The 13,484-nt window shown below is 39.8% G+C and overlaps 2 protein-coding genes and 1 long non-coding RNA gene across 3 annotated transcripts; 2 read left to right on the top strand and 1 right to left on the bottom strand.

Annotated features, from left to right (window-relative positions):
• Positions 1–8,059, bottom strand: LOC116434901 (solute carrier family 23 member 1). The gene is made up of 13 exons (XM_031993819.2): positions 7,909–8,059; positions 5,611–5,736; positions 4,668–4,825; positions 3,131–3,336; positions 2,946–3,072; positions 2,746–2,866; positions 2,328–2,583; positions 2,091–2,219; positions 1,391–1,549; positions 1,235–1,314; positions 1,011–1,152; positions 330–465; positions 1–222 (listed from the first exon to the last, which is right to left on the bottom strand). Exons 1-13 carry the CDS (start codon positions 7,939–7,941, stop codon positions 144–146), a joined length of 1,752 nt encoding a protein of 583 aa, XP_031849679.1. The 5' UTR covers positions 7,942–8,059; the 3' UTR covers positions 1–143.
• Positions 3,306–4,707, top strand: LOC116434902 (uncharacterized). The gene is made up of 3 exons (XR_004236650.2): positions 3,306–3,438; positions 3,576–3,812; positions 4,585–4,707. It is a non-coding gene; the product is annotated as an uncharacterized LOC116434902 (long non-coding RNA).
• Positions 8,060–8,189: 130 nt separating the features above from the next.
• Positions 8,190–13,286, top strand: LOC116434900 (uncharacterized). Its single transcript, XM_031993818.2, has 9 exons — positions 8,190–8,328; positions 9,948–10,206; positions 10,385–10,551; positions 10,625–10,776; positions 10,839–11,219; positions 11,295–11,692; positions 11,780–11,929; positions 12,004–12,284; positions 12,379–13,286. Exons 2-9 carry the CDS (start codon positions 10,084–10,086, stop codon positions 12,518–12,520), a joined length of 1,794 nt encoding a protein of 597 aa, XP_031849678.1. The 5' UTR covers positions 8,190–8,328; positions 9,948–10,083; the 3' UTR covers positions 12,521–13,286.
• Positions 13,287–13,484: the final 198 nt, after the last annotated feature.

Below are 13,484 nucleotides of genomic sequence, written 5' to 3'. Positions count from 1 at the left end.
TGCTCTTTGTACAAAATTTGTTTTATTTCCCTTGTAGTGCAATATTCATTCACATCGATATACTCGACGCACACGCAGCAGTGCAGGCTCCCATACGATCATTCTTCGTACAGTTATCCAATAATTTAAAAACAATTTGACATTCATTGTCTCTTCTGGCCACAAGAATAAATTCCAGGCTGGTACGTCGGTAAAAATGGCACGTATCTCGTCCACTTCCATCTGTCAAAAGGTACATCAATATAATATACAATATAATACATATTTAATCATATTTAATTAATATAAAATTTTCTTGTAGATGGAGGAAGCATCGAAATGGTCCTCACCTCCTCATAAGGCCCATTCCACATGGAAAATCGAACGTATTGTACACGTATTCTCCTTGCTCCTGTTTGTCATCGCTGTCAGTTTCCAGTGCCATTTCGTTTGCCCAAGCTATGAGCCCACGTTCCTCGGGTGTGCCTTGATCAGGAAGAACGAGTAAATCATTTCATTAACACTAAACGTACTGGCACTTATGTTCCTATCATAGATTGCCTCAGTGAAAACAGGAACAAAAGGATAAAAGTCAAAAATTAATCAGACAATATACAAACTGATACATAAAATTAAACATACAAAAGAAAAGGCAGGATATTAAATTTCTATGACCAGTCTAGTCTATATTAACACATCTGCTGCCAGTGTTACACATTTATGAGGGTTGTAATCCTATACTGTACACAATGAGAATGAAATTAATCCTATGGATAGTCATTAGAAATTATAAACTACATTATATTTAGGTACTTACTGACTCGTTTCAGTTTCATTTTTCTAATATTTTGTTTAGATTTATTAGATTGAAGAGAATATTATAATTGAGGAGACCGTCACTGAAACACGCGCTGGCAGCGAACGCGTTAATCAATATAGAAAATACACCTATAAATAATCTATTTCTGTCGACTTGTTTACAGACAAGTGGAGCACTCGCATAGGATTTTTAAAATTGCTTCACACTGTACCTGGTATAACATTATCCAGCACGCACCCTACTACACCCCCGACTAAGATGGTCGTGCTGAGCAACACCGTGATCACGCCGTCCGCTATGTCGTTTCCGGTCTGTATCACGTCCGAGTGTTTAATCATCCATTTCGACAACACCTGTAAGAACGTTCGTTTATTCATTAAGCATGTTTGTTCATCAGGAAAGGAGATGTTCACACGAGGAACGGAAACGTCTTACCAGAGGGAAGAAGATAGAAAAGCCAAGGATGTAAAGGTTCCTCGCTGAATTCAAATCTACGTACTGCAACGCGGAGAGACCTGTCGATCAAAGATACTCATACAATCATTCGTTACTCATTCCCATGGAAATAGAAACGTTAGTTGTTTCACGCACCAAAGGCACAAATCATCCCGAACATCACGCAGAATATTCCACCGACTATTGGCTCGGGGATGATGATGAACACGGCGCCCAACTTGCTAATTAATCCCTGCAGTATCATCAATCCGCACGCCCACTGGATCACTCTGCGACTGCCAACTTTTGTTACACCTGTGATCCGACAGAATGTAACGATTATTTCTCAACTATGATCCACAGCTACTTTATTATTAATAATTCATTGAAAATCAAAAGAAATCTAGGTGTATTCTATGGTAATGTTTGGTATAACGTATAGCAATTGATAACAAGAATAATATTCAATGTGTTAAGCTTGCTTTAACACTAGAATTACGTACCAGTCAAAATGACTGGTTTCGATTTTTTTGTTTAACAATTATTGATACCTTCGAAGCATTGAATATTCGAAATGATTTTGAAAATAAATAGCTTCATTTGAGTACTATAACGAATGTCTGAAGAAACTAAAAATAATCTACTGTTACAATTTTTACGGGAATTGCATATTAATCGTATTAAATGCTCGGTAGTTCTAGTGTTAAAATCTTCATCGCGAGTCTGACACGTAATTCCTTGCAATTCAAGGGGTTTAGTGGATTCGCTGCTCAGAATATTGTTCCTCAAAGGTGTATCATCGCATAATTGAAAAGCAGAGTGTATTATTTACTGGTAAGCTTAACGCGTTGCTTACCTATCGTGCCAACGTTCTCCCCAAAGGTGTTGGCACCGTTTCCGCTGCCCCAGAGGCCGGCTAACATGGTGCCGAGGCCCTCTATGCCCATGCCACGGTTAATGGCGTGAACCGGGGGAGGAGGGGCGCCTAGAAATCATATTTTCATTCGTTTTACTAACAAAATTATTTCTCTGCTTTCAGAGTCTACAGCCACTATTAGTTATCATTCTAAGATACACATCTGGCGTCGCATACCGCACATCCTGGACGTCGTGGGATAATAACTGATAGATTCCACGGTGCAGGCTAGAACTCCAGCCAGCATGCCAAGCACACCAGACAGAGTCACGGTTGGAGTACCCCACTGGCCAGGATAAGGCACCCTAAACCATGGTGACTGGCTGAGGATCTTCAGCTTGCTGTCTGACCTCGCCGGATGACCCACTGGCAGAGCGTCGGTTACAGTTAAAATTATGCAGATTATCCACATGACCACTATCGTCAGCAACACCTGACAAAGGGTATAGTACAGTGTTAACAAGTTTCATGCGACAAGATATGGAGGAGGTATATAATTAGTACAACAGAGGTATAATTAGTAGCAACTATTAACCGTGTCAACAATTAATCTACTATTCTGGTAAACAGCTGAGCAGCTGGAATGTCGCCTTACCGGGAACAGTTTGAACAGTTCGAACCAGACGACTCGCACCCCTTCGCCTTTGCGGTACATTAAAATCGGGAACGGCACGTTCACCAATACTTGCGAGTACATCGTCAACATCAATATCGTCCTGAAAGAAATCAGTGTGTTTAGCTCTGTCGTTGGATCATTCATTCCTCGAATTTCTTTGAGTTTCTCTGGAAACCTACCCTACCGCGATGCCCCAATGTTGCGACGCTGCGTCAGCCGCGTTCTCGAAGAGAGACAGCCCCACTAGCGAGACGGTTGGCACAATTGTGAGCGGCGTTATGAATTTCAACAGGTAACCGATAATTCCTGTAAACGTTCATGGTGAGTCGTATATCGAAGCTGATTTTAATGCGTTGTTCAATACCTCCGAACCCGACGACCACTTGGAACAACGAGGACACAGCAATGGCGCCCGAGAGCTCCCTCATTCTGACCTGCCACAGTTCCGTTCGGTTCTCGGCAGACATCTCCTCCAGCACTTCCGGCGCGGGGCATTTCCACTGTGGAAGATTCAGTATCGCTAACGTTGGGACTAGAAACGATATGGTTCCTCCTTGTACCAATGGCAGCCTGGAAGATGAAGCGAATTCAATGTCGTTCACGGTTCATGATTAGCGAGACTTGCTTCGCATCGGGAAATTTCTACTGGTTGACGTTTCTCGAATAATTTTGGTACTTATTCAAATTATGCAACTGTGTAAATTTTCTAGAATTAAGTAGTTTGGTGGACAAGATAATTCCTACATCATGAATGAGAGAATTAATGAACTTCTCAGATTGTTTCTGACAACTGCGTCTCCTTTTCACAGGCTTGGAACGCCGAGTGTCGTAAGTTCCGGAAGAACGATCGTCCGGTCACTCCCGGAACAGCAGGAATTCCTCTGTTATAAAATTTGACATAAAAACCGGATGGTAATTCTTTCCGGGAAACTGCGAGGGACCTAGCCGGCAATAAATCTTCGCTAAACAAGAGTACAGATCGTCTTCAGCAATAAAGTTACGAGGATTAACGCCTAGGCAACTTGTTACACGTTCGCTGGCGTGCGGTAGGCAATCGTAATTATAATATCCGCGTTGTTTTTCCTTGAATTACAAATTCATGCAAATTCGTATCGCTCGTAATTCGAATTACTTTCTTGTTGAGAAGACTATGTATTTATCTCCTCCCGGTCGTTACTCAACGGCCATAAATCAGGAGCGCAACGTGTACTTATATCTTCAGCACCTGTTTGATCGACGAGAATCTCATTCGAAACGATTACTTTCATTAAATTTTATAATTCAACCGGCGATCGTATCTCGATTTGATAATCATTAGCTACGAGGCTCGAGTTTCCGTCGCAGTTGCATTAACAGCTCGCGGGTTACATAGGCGATGCGGTCATAAAGCTGGCGCACAATTAGAACGGCGCCTGTTAAGCGTCGTTTATCGATTTAATGGGCTAGAATCATTCGCTGCTACTTCTGTTGCTTACTAGAAATATTCAACTGTTTGCGTTGCTGAATATTTTAACGGTTTAGCGACACATCATCGTAAACACTGATTTTTCCAATGATAGATTAAGTTACATTCAAGCTATTGCTGATTTTTGATATATTTTGATATTATTTCTTCACATTTTTATTGACGTGTTCTATTCTTTGGCACGTGTCTCACAAAAAATGTGCTACAGAAATGGCGCGTGCACCATAAATGGTACACGTGGCGCGGAACGTGTTGAGATATCCATCAACTCATGTTTCAGTTCAAGTATTACTAAATCAGCTTCCTTAGTAATGTAAAATTTAATTCTGAGATAAGCGTCTGTTCCTTTTTAGCAATTGTAACAGAAGAAATCAGGATTGATGTATCTGTAATCCCGGCGTTGAAGACCGTTTCATCCATCAGTTTGAGGAATTACCTGCATCCGATCGAAGTCTGGAAAAAAGTCACCAGCCCGGTAACGAAGATCATAGTGGAGATTATGTAACTCCTCGACGGATCGTCTTCCGCCATGCAGAGAGCCGGCGTCAGGATGAAGGGAATCGAGACGATCGCCCCGATCATGGTCAAATAATGCTGAAACAAATCGTGTTTCTGTCTCAGGTCTCTATTTACAGTTTAAATAGAGAAAGCTCGACCGATAAGCACACCGACGGGATTAAGTGTCGTTGAACATTAAACTCGTATGATTGATTGCAGCAGTCAAAGTCGCTGAAAGTTCGAGTGAAACTTAATCGGGTAAAGATATGTGACCCGTTAAGAACCAAGACGTTACATTCTTATCTAAAACAAGCGTTACTATGTTCCTTATAAATTTTATACTGGTTAGAATATATTAGAACCGTTGCAGGAAACAATTATCTTTTAATTCGATGGCTGTAAAAATTTAAAGTATTTCGCTTTGAAAATTTGGTTTCAACGCTGGAACTAGTTACATTATTATTCAATGGCTATAAAAATTGTAACAATAGGTTATTTATAGCAATAGAATATTCAATACTTTTAAAATACCAATTCTTGCGAAACAAAAAAATGGATAACAGTCGGTTTGACTGGTACGATAGTTCTAATGTTAAATATTAATATAGTTTCAAGTACCGTATATTACAACTGGCCTCCTTATCTCTGTCAATGGAACTAGTTCGTCCTCAATTCTATACCAAAATATTTTCACACTGGAACCACTTATTTTCTATACCACAATATTTCAATAATGGCTCCAGTTGAATAATTCCTGAATTCTTTCATTAATATTGCGTTAAGAATACCAAAATTCTAAGAATATTTTAGTAATATTTCAGTAATATCTTCACCGCGAGTCCGACGTTCGTAAGACGTTAACGCTACTCATTGAATATTACCTGAAGAGCCATGAACAGGCACAGATACCATGGCGGCACGTCGTCGATGCCGTACGTGAGATTCGCGCCCCTTTTACTCTCCTGGGCCTTCGCGCTCTCCGGCAAGAAGGTTCCATTATCTATATTCTAGAAAAATGATAAACTATACAACGCGTAATTCAAAAATAATGAAATGATCCGTTGTTAAGGCGCATCCATTAACGAGCTTTCCTTTCCGCAGGGTCCGCGACTCTCTAATGGCGTCGTTACTTGCCGCCCGCGAGGAGCGTCCCCGTTAATTTAAGCGGCCGACGCGAGAACGCATGGGCGTGGAGACGCAACGGAAAAAAGAAAAATCCAAAGCGGCCAGCAGGACACTATCCTCGCGCGAATATATGTGTTATTATAATAAGAAGCTTGGTTACGTAATTATGCAGGAGAACCGAGTCGCAACACGTATCATTCGTTACCATAACGTTACGTTGCATGGAAAAAAAAAAAACGTCCGGGAGAACCAATTAAAGGAAGTCGATTCAGATAATCCAGTTCGCACGTGTATGTTAATAATTTCATTAGCCGAACCGTTTCACGTCACGGATTTCGCAACGAGATATCTTGATTTTTCTGAATCGGCATTAAGCTCGCGCAAACTCCGATACAATTCACCGTGACTGTTTTCCCGTGTTTGTCAATAGAAATGCAGGTTGCATCATACGCTGTAAAACTCTTAATCAACTTTGATGGCTGGTTTAATCCTATTCAAATAAGCGTTGCCGAGCGAAACGCTCGAAGACGAATTGTCGAGCGCCGTTCGATTCGCGATGCACGCGAAGCTAATTATCCCTCGAATCTCCATTGTTATCAAACAGTTAGCTGCTCGGAGGTACACATAGTTATTAGGTCTAGTATAAATGCAAAATACTCGCGGCATAGATAGTGAATGATAGAGGAATGGTCGCGCGATACAGAAGCCACGAAAAAAATCGCTCGATCGAAGTTAATAGATCTCTATTTCTTTGGATCGAAGCAAAACGTCGTAATGATTCAGAAGCATGCAAGAAATGATTCGTAGCAGGCGTTCCGCAAGTTTTTGCCGCGAATCGGCGATTTCTATCGGCGAACCGGGAGCGTACGCAGCACGTGTCGCGAGATCTGATTCTACTTTACGATCCGCTCGAATTACGTGTCTCGTAATCGTGGATATTCTAGCGGGGTAGATTTATTGTCGTGCGTGTGTACACCGCGCAGCAATCGCTCGACCGCTGACAAACCCGATTGCCGTCTAAATATACATCGATACTGTCCTTCCGATGATCGCGATCGACGAAGTTCACGATCAAGTTTACGGCCCGGCAGTCGGCGTCCCTCGCACCTTTCGCAGTCGCGGATCGTGTCGAATAGAAACACCGAATTCTATGGATATTGCTCTATCGTCGAGCGTTCACCGGAATTAACGAGTAGCAATGAATTCAACGCTAGAACCATCAGGGTCTTTCGATCATTTTTTCATAGGAAATGGATCATTTTTAATCGTTGAATTTTTCTTCTTCGCTACTGAGTCAGAAGTCTGCGGTTGACTTTCCAGAATTTATTCCATGAAAATTGACAACTGCTGAGCGACTCAGTTATGGAAAAGACGAATGCTTGGGAAATGATCGAAGCAGTCAGTTGAGTACGAACTGAACGATTCAGAACAAACTATTCAGAAGTACGATATCAATAGAACTTAACGAATCCACTCTAATTTCCGACAAAGAGATCCACAGAAACCGATTCAATTAGTTTCAGTGTTCAAGCCGCGATAATTCGAAGTTTCAATGTAGTTTGAGGTCACATTTGTGAAACAGCAGGATGAAAATTTCTCATTCGTACACCTCTGTTAACACTGTTAGCATCTTCGACGAGGAGACAAACAAAAACTCGAGTTTCTGTCAATATCATCAAATCTATCCTTATTAATCTCGTTAGACTATCCAAACGTTCCTCGGTCAGTTTACGAGTGATCTTGAATTCAAGACCAAAGGCCTCGGCGAATAATCGAAAGGCTCTTACAGTGTTCTTGGCAAACGAATGTTTGTCTACAAATCATCAGACTGTTTACTCCCCCGAGTGATCCCGAAATAACATCGCGCGACGGAGACAATCGAGCGTTTTACCACTGAAATATGACAAAAGCGCAGTTAGAAACTCCGACCTGCGACTCGATGATTGTTAACGATCTCCGCCGATAGATCGTCGCGTTAATGGGTTCCCGAGCATGTATAGTGTCCAGTTAATTACTATGAACTGTCCGTTCGCCCCGATTTACCCGACACTTACCACTTCGGTCATCTGCAACCCGGTTTCAGGCATTTTTCGTTCGTTTCACCGCTTCCGCGCGACGAATCTCGATTGTCCGGCGTTGAAACTGTCGAATGGATCCTACCGTCATGAAAAGTACACTGACGACCCGGCAACGGACCCACGGAATTCGTCGCGGAAGTTTTCCCTTGCTCCGCGAACCGGACTGACATCCACGTTAAACCGATGGTAGCTACGGACTGTGTCAATCGCCGCGATCGCTCCTTAATTTATCAGTGAATGCTTGCTTAAAGCTCAGCCGGCTGGTCCGGCGGAAAACACTTCGACACACACGATTCGGTGATACTTGATTGACGATAATGAAACCGTGTTAACTCGGTGTCTCCTTCTGTCGCGACAAAGACTTTGGAAGAAAATCGTGACGTTCTCGATGTTCTTGTTGGTATACTCATGGTGATCGTATATTCTCTGTAGAATGTAAACTACTTTTTCATTGACTCTCGGTCTGTTTCGCTTGGTCACTGTCATGTGTGAACGTCTTCGGAGACTACTTTTAGGAGTTGACTTAGAGCTGATTTTTATATAGAATTATATTCACTTATCTAATAACAGTGGATTGCTGATGCATCAGTAGCGAGATCGTTTCGAATAAAATAGTATATCATTTTTCTGGTAGAAATAGGATGAAGGTGTACGGTTGCATGTCATAGTTTCAACCCTTTGCACTCGACAGGTGTCTCTACCATTTAATTTGATATAGCAAAATCATAAAGATATTTAACACTAAGTTCTGCAAAATTAGTATATGAAGTATTGAAATAAAATAGCTTCGTTTCTCGGTTTATGCGTGATTTCTCGATAAGTTAGCTTGGAAAAACTTTCGGGCGCAAAGGGTTGATATTTTTTCTGATTAATTATAAAATCAGACGTGGTTCCATCGGTTGATCGGTGACGCTAAAATAGGAATTATTACTGCTGTTATTACAAATGTTATTTAAGAAATTGATTTTTTATCAGTAAAATTTGTCAGTTTTGTTACTAATGGTACAAGGAATTTTTTGTGATGCATAAGGTGTGAGGAATATTCGTTGATTCACTGGAACATGGTTTTACCGAGTTTAATAACAGAATACTCGATGCACGCATACATTTATATATTCTAGATAATAGGATTGTTAAGATTATAGTGTAAGGAAATAACAAAGTTATAAGGAAACTGTGCGTTCGGTATAAAATACTATTTTTATATCCATGGTACGTGGAATGTTCTATGCAATTCAATGCACCATACATTCCGTGAATCACAGGTTCCATTAAACAATCGCATCGTGCGCAAAAAATAATTGGTAGTAATTTATGTTGTTATGCGCGTCGCAAACCGCGTCGATTATAAAATTACATCTGAAACGAACGTGTCTGTTACTTGCCAAGGAATTTTACGTGTATAACACTCTTCATTGATAAAAATAATATTATCTATAGTTCTCTCTGGGATTTAGGTAACAAAGTACTGATAGGGATTTAAGTAGCTGTGACCCTCTCTCGCTGATTAACGATCTACATTTAATTATGGACTAAATTACATGTGTCAAAAGATTATTTGGTAAAATTCCTGTGCCAGTAACATAAACATTGATGTGAATATCTTTATTGCATAAGTTTGATGATTTATATTTTGTAAATAATTATAACAGTATTGTACAATTTTTATAATTACAATTAATAACAGTATTATATTTTGTGAATGTCTTTGTTGAATAAGTTTGATGATTTTATGCAATATTATATTTTATTCAGTAGCATTCGTTGGAGACTTTTGACAGTTTCAAAGTTTTATTGTGCTTGAACGAGAATAAATTTTATATAGTTTAAATGAAATTGAATTGAGATGTAAATTTAAGACTGATCTAAGAATGATTGAATGTTAACAACATTTATTTTTGGGCACGAAGAAGAGATCGAGTCGAATCGATTTGAATGTCCCGCCGAAAATAATTCATGGTGGCGCTAAAATCGTTGAGGCGCTGTAGAGATACGTAACCTCGATATTTATATAGGCTGTGCAGCATAACCTATCGTGTTGTTTCTCCTGCGTTGAGTGCCGTAAATAGTGATCCGAAAAACCCGGCGTTTCATGTTTTTCCCATTGTTTCTCGTAATATTGTGAGAAAGTAGAGACGAGAGCTTGAAAAAATGGACGAAGTGACAGAGCCGATGGACGTGGAGATGGTCGCTGCCGATGATGACAGCGAAGCTGTTTATCCTGACCAGACCGACGAGAAAACATTCAATGCGAAGAATGTGCAGACGCCTGAGGTGAAGAAGCGGCATAAATAATATTAAAACTATCGAGTGGTCAATCAGAGCGATTAATATTCTTTTATAAGAGTCATGATTATAATAGTAATATGCGCGCGATTAGATTACCCGCTTCGGTAACGCTATTTCTTCTGAGTACAGAATTTAATATAATTCATTTGTTACATGCAAACAGAAGCAATTGGAAAGTCGCTATGAGAATCGTGGCGGTACATTTACGACGGGTATAGATATATTTAGTAAAGAAGAGAAATTGAAGATGGAGGAGAGAGCGAAGCGTTTTGGGTTAACGGATAAGGTGAATAGTAATTCGTCGAATCCAGAGCAAGATTTATATTCTAGGTGAAAATCTTCATTCTCTTGTAAATCTTTATTGCTGTATAGTTACGGTACAATATGCTATCCTGATTTTTAGCATGGGCATTGTTGAAGACAATGAAAACACAAAGAACATCAGACGGAACGTGATACACATGAGGGGCACAGAAGAAATGAGCACCAAGGATGTGTTCAAATACTTTGAGGACTACGCTCCGGCATCTATAGAATGGATCAATGATGTTTCATGTAAACATAATTTGAAAGTCAGTTTTGAATAATGTATCATACTAACAGATGATTTCTTATAGGTAATGTAGTATGGTTAGACAATGTGTCAGCAGCTAGGGCTATGTTGGGATTGTCGAAAAAGATTGTGGGTTTGGATAAAGCGAATCAGAAAAGTACACATGCGCATGATAATCCAGACGAGGAAAATAATGGGACTAACGAAGACTGTACCATAGAAATGGAAGATGATAACGATAGTACAAAAGATACATCGCAAGGAGACCATATAAACATAAAGGATATTGATTGTCCATTACCTCCTGGCTCATGGAGGAAGGGAATAGATTATCCCAAGTCCAAAGCAATATTTCTCAGATTTGCTACTAGAGCTGATAAGAAACAGCCTAACGCAGAGAAGATGAGTGAATATTACAAGAAATATGGAAATCCAAATTTTGGAGGTAATGCTAGCTATTAGAGGAGTACATTACCAATGTATAAATAAATATTGGTTAAATGACAGTTCTCCTTTACAGGTATTAAAGGAATCTTAACTGAATCGCGTAAAAGGATGTACAAACAAATTCGACAAAATAAGAAAAGATTCAAAGAAGAGGCGCCTGAAGATTCTAAAGATAACAAACGCGTGAAGAACCCATGGGGCGCGTTGTCAGAGAGCTGGGGTCTCAATGACTTCGTGGAAGATGATTTTGGGACGAAACCCGAACAAAAGGATCAGGGACGTAGCGTGAAAGAGAGACTGGGAGCGAAATATCCACCGAGAGTACCGACGCAAGTGGAGGAACAGGAACATAGCGAGAGTAGCGATAGCGAAAACGAATGGTGCAAAAGGAGTAAAGTATTGCGGATGCGAATGCACGCGGACGACGAGGAAGAAAAGATACATAAAAAACGGGCCAAGATCCGACAGCAAGTCAGTAGACCGTTGATTACTAGATTCAACTATAAAAGATCTCATGTGGAAGAGAGGATTTCTTCAAATGTAATAATTTATTTATAGATGCTATTGAACAACTTAAACAAAGGTAATGATTTACGATCGAGGCTTGGCAGACCTCGCCAAGAAACGCAGTTCCGTGACGCAATTCAAGTGGTTGTAACCAATACAAATGCAACAAAGTCGAATTCGTTGAAACCGAACGACTCAGAGGTAGGTCGTTAAAATCCTCTTATCCTTCGGATTACAAGTAGCAAAGATGTTAGGTGTGCTTTTTTAATGCACAGGAAGAAGACGGCGAAATCGTAGAGGACGACGAAGGCCAAGAAAAGGAGGAAGGTGAATGGCAGGAGTCCGACGAGGAAGAACCAGAGGAGGAGGAGGAAGAGGAGCAGGACGATGATGAAGATTACAGTGACGATGACAGCGATAGACCAGCGAAGGAAGTTCAAGGGCCTAAAGGGAGTGTGATAAAAGTGGTTCAGCATAAACCTCGCGTCGCATCCACGGTGTGGGCAAGATTGAACAATGTGAAAAGCGAAGTCAACGATAACCCTGTCAAAGAGAGGTAATGATATTAATTAACGTGTAGGATTAATATTCTCGAAGAACAGGTAAGAAAGGTTGAATTTCATTTTTCTAAATGTAACGATATTTTAAAGACAACCGAGAGTACGGGACCTAAGGAGTACATTGAAAGGCGGCGATCTTCGATCTCGTATTGGTAATCACACGAGAGGACGTTCCCCGTTGAGGATAGAAGTGAAAAATGACAAATACACGGAAGGAAGTGAGACAGAATAATTGTTAATTATCGAAACGACTAAGAACGAGAGACACGGTTGTGATGTTACACAGTGAAGAATGCAGCATGGTGCGAAACTTTATAATTGGTGTATAAAAAAAAAAAATTATAGAGAGTGCACTCATTACTTACATAAGTCTCGATGAACATTGATTAGATGTTTAACCAGCTGGAGTAAAAGCCGATTTCGTGACGTTGAATTTTGGTAAAGGTAACGAAAGTATAATGTACTATTTTCTGTTTTGGAAACAGTAATTTTAAAACTTTGCAAATTTTAGTTAATCGAAGAGTATAATGATTTTACACTGCCAGTAGATAATTCGAAAGTTTTATGTTACCATTTTGGTAGCGCGTCGTTAATATACATACATTTATATCAATGAAATCTTGTCACGCTTCTTATTTCTGCTACGTGATTCGCATTGGTTGTTTTTTTTCTTTTTTCTTTTTTTTTTTAACAGTACTAGTGTAAAGTCATTCTTAGGTATCGAAGCGTTATATTAAATGGTCTCGGATACAATAATGAAGTATTGATAAGCGGGTAATGAGTGCTTCCTGGAATGTATGTAAATATTATCTAGCATAAATAATAAGAAGAGAAGAACAGATTTTCATTAACATACTCGGTACAGGGAAGTAGATTGTATTTTTAAATATTCGTTTGTATAATTGCAGAATGTTCGACTAACAGTCGCGCGTGTAGAATGTTCAACCATGGGTCACTTATATATCGAGATATATTTCTTTCATCAAAGAAAAGAAATATTTTTGAATACTTCACGATTGAGAGAGAGTGAGAGAGAGTGAGAGAGAGTGAGAGAGAGAAACAAATTTTTACCTTCGCCAGAAACGGAAGTTATACAAACAAATATTTAATTGATCGTGCATCGAAACATCATAATCTTAGTTTTTATTGTCCTTTCAAGAAATTTCAGTGGTAAAATCAATTGAAAAGATGAAGAA

Source organism: Nomia melanderi, chromosome 11 (assembly GCF_051020985.1).
Source record: "Nomia melanderi isolate GNS246 chromosome 11, iyNomMela1, whole genome shotgun sequence".
NCBI lineage: Eukaryota > Metazoa > Arthropoda > Insecta > Hymenoptera > Halictidae > Nomia > Nomia melanderi.
This window is presented reverse-complemented; position numbering and strand designations above follow the sequence as displayed.

Excerpts from the sequence above, each read along its gene's own strand:
- LOC116434901 (XM_031993819.2), bottom strand. The coding sequence starts at position 7,941 with ATGCCTGAAACCGGGTTGCAGATGACCGAAGTG. Across the intron at positions 3,337-4,667 it reads CAGACTTCGATCGGATGCAG|GCTGCCATTGGTACAAGGAG; the intron begins GTAATTCCTCAA and ends TTCATCTTCCAG. Across the intron at positions 1,315-1,390 it reads CGGGATGATTTGTGCCTTTG|GTCTCTCCGCGTTGCAGTAC; the intron begins GTGCGTGAAACA and ends TTTGATCGACAG.
- LOC116434900 (XM_031993818.2), top strand. The coding sequence starts at position 10,084 with ATGGACGAAGTGACAGAGCCGATGGACGTGGAGATGGTCGCTGCCGAT. Across the intron at positions 10,552-10,624 it reads GAGCAAGATTTATATTCTAG|CATGGGCATTGTTGAAGACA; the intron begins GTGAAAATCTTC and ends CCTGATTTTTAG. Across the intron at positions 11,930-12,003 it reads TGAAACCGAACGACTCAGAG|GAAGAAGACGGCGAAATCGT; the intron begins GTAGGTCGTTAA and ends TTTAATGCACAG.